Genomic DNA, 1,741 nt, shown 5'->3' on the forward strand with positions numbered 1-1,741 from the left:
AGGGAAAAATTGTTGTTGTTGTCACACCCGCGCCGGGAATCGAACCCGGGACCTTTGGCTTTACGCACCAATGTTCTGACCACTAAACTACGAGAGGTGACAACAGCAACAACGACAAACCGTACTTATTAGGTCACAAATCCGTCGAATTAATGTAACTATATACTAAATGTACTGTGATTAAACATACATACAATTTCGACATCTTTTAGAAGTGAGTTAGTTTAATATGAAACATTATTCTGATAATTCATTTCTGAATTTGTCACATCTCGTAGTTTAGTGGTCAGAACATTGGTGCGTAAAGCCAAAGGTCCCGGGTTCGATTCCCGGCCGGGGTGTGACTGACAACAACAACAATTTTTCCCTCATTAATTTGAGGTAGTGTGTAGTGGGTGAAAATTCAGAAACGAATTTTCAGAATAATATTTCATATTAAACTAACTCACTTCTAAAAGATGTATAAATTGTATGTACGTTTAAAAAAATAATTCATCATTAATGAAATACTTAAAATAAAAGTCACTCACTTGAAGAGAAGTTGTCCCCGCTCTCTAGCACTGATTTTACTCCATTCGCCCTTTTCGAAAGCTTTCTTTGCCGCCTTCACAGCTTTATCAACATCTTTTATCGACGCATATTGAACCTGTGTCAGTTATTAATGTAAAAAAAGTCATAATTTATAATAACTAGGTACGTTACTAATTACCGTGCAAATAACACTTTCGTCCGCAGGATTGATTGTTTCGAATGTTTTGCCACCTTCACTGTCCACGAATTGTCCATCGATGAACAGTTGACATGGGAATTTAATTTTCATGTTATTCGTTTCCAATTCGATCGCCCTGTATTTTATTTCCGCGGGGGCCGAACCGCCCCTAAGTTTCAAGATGACTGCGAGTCCGAATTCGTCGAAAACGGGGGCGAGGTACACGTCTTCATTTTCAAACTCCACCTTGGCAATGTCCTTAACTTCTTCTACAAGTCTGCAAGATATTAAAAGTGACAATAAATGAACCGTTAAAAATAATGNACTAACTATAGTATATTATAAATAAACAAAAATTAAAATTGTTTTCCACATTAGGATACAATTTATTTACAATTGAAAATTGCTTAGGATCAACCATTAAACAAATGAACAAAACCAGAGCTATTTGTCTATCGTAAAATAAAGATTAGAAATTGTAAAAAACTAATAAATAGGTAATAATTTTGACTTACCAATTAATAGAACTAGCACCTCTATGTCTTGGTAATAACGACGGGTGATAACAAATACTTTGATATTTAGGATAGTTGATAATTTCTATTGGGATAAACTGGGAACAATACGGCAGAACATTTAAATCTGCATTTACACTTTTATAATCTTCGAAAACTTCTGGCAAAACAACCCCCTTGCGTCTCCATGATTTGAATTTGAACGCTGGTACTCCATTTTTTCGCGCAACTTGGGCTAAATATTTAAAAAATTAAAAATAAATGCCTTTAGATATTAAAAACTTAACAACAGGAGTTTTCTTATTATTTTCGAAAGGTATTTATTGACCTTCATTTGATATCATAAAAAGACACCTCTGTAACGTAACAAAGAAATTGTAGTACCTGTTTTTGTTATTATAGCATTGACTAAGCAAGCAACTTAAATTTATTGCTAAAAAAGTTGCTATTTAACGGTTGATTTAAGAATGAAACGTTAAAGCAACAAGGCCATAATAAAATACACAATGTTTAAAGT

General features: G+C 33.9%; 1 protein-coding gene across 1 annotated transcript; it reads right to left on the bottom strand.

The window, feature by feature from the left end:
• Positions 1–500: 500 nt before the first annotated feature.
• LOC112906224 (cytosolic 10-formyltetrahydrofolate dehydrogenase-like) lies at positions 501–1,413 on the bottom strand. Its single transcript, XM_025980029.1, has 3 exons — positions 1,398–1,413; positions 710–1,038; positions 501–646 (listed from the first exon to the last, which is right to left on the bottom strand). Exons 1-3 carry the CDS (start codon positions 1,411–1,413, stop codon positions 527–529), a joined length of 465 nt encoding a protein of 154 aa, XP_025835814.1. The 3' UTR covers positions 501–526.
• Between the last annotated feature and the right edge of the window lie 328 nt (positions 1,414–1,741).

The sequence above is a fragment of the Agrilus planipennis genome, unplaced genomic scaffold (genome assembly GCF_000699045.2).
Source record: "Agrilus planipennis isolate EAB-ADULT unplaced genomic scaffold, Apla_2.0 scaffold2762, whole genome shotgun sequence".
In the NCBI taxonomy this organism is placed as follows: Eukaryota; Metazoa; Arthropoda; class Insecta; order Coleoptera; family Buprestidae; genus Agrilus; species Agrilus planipennis.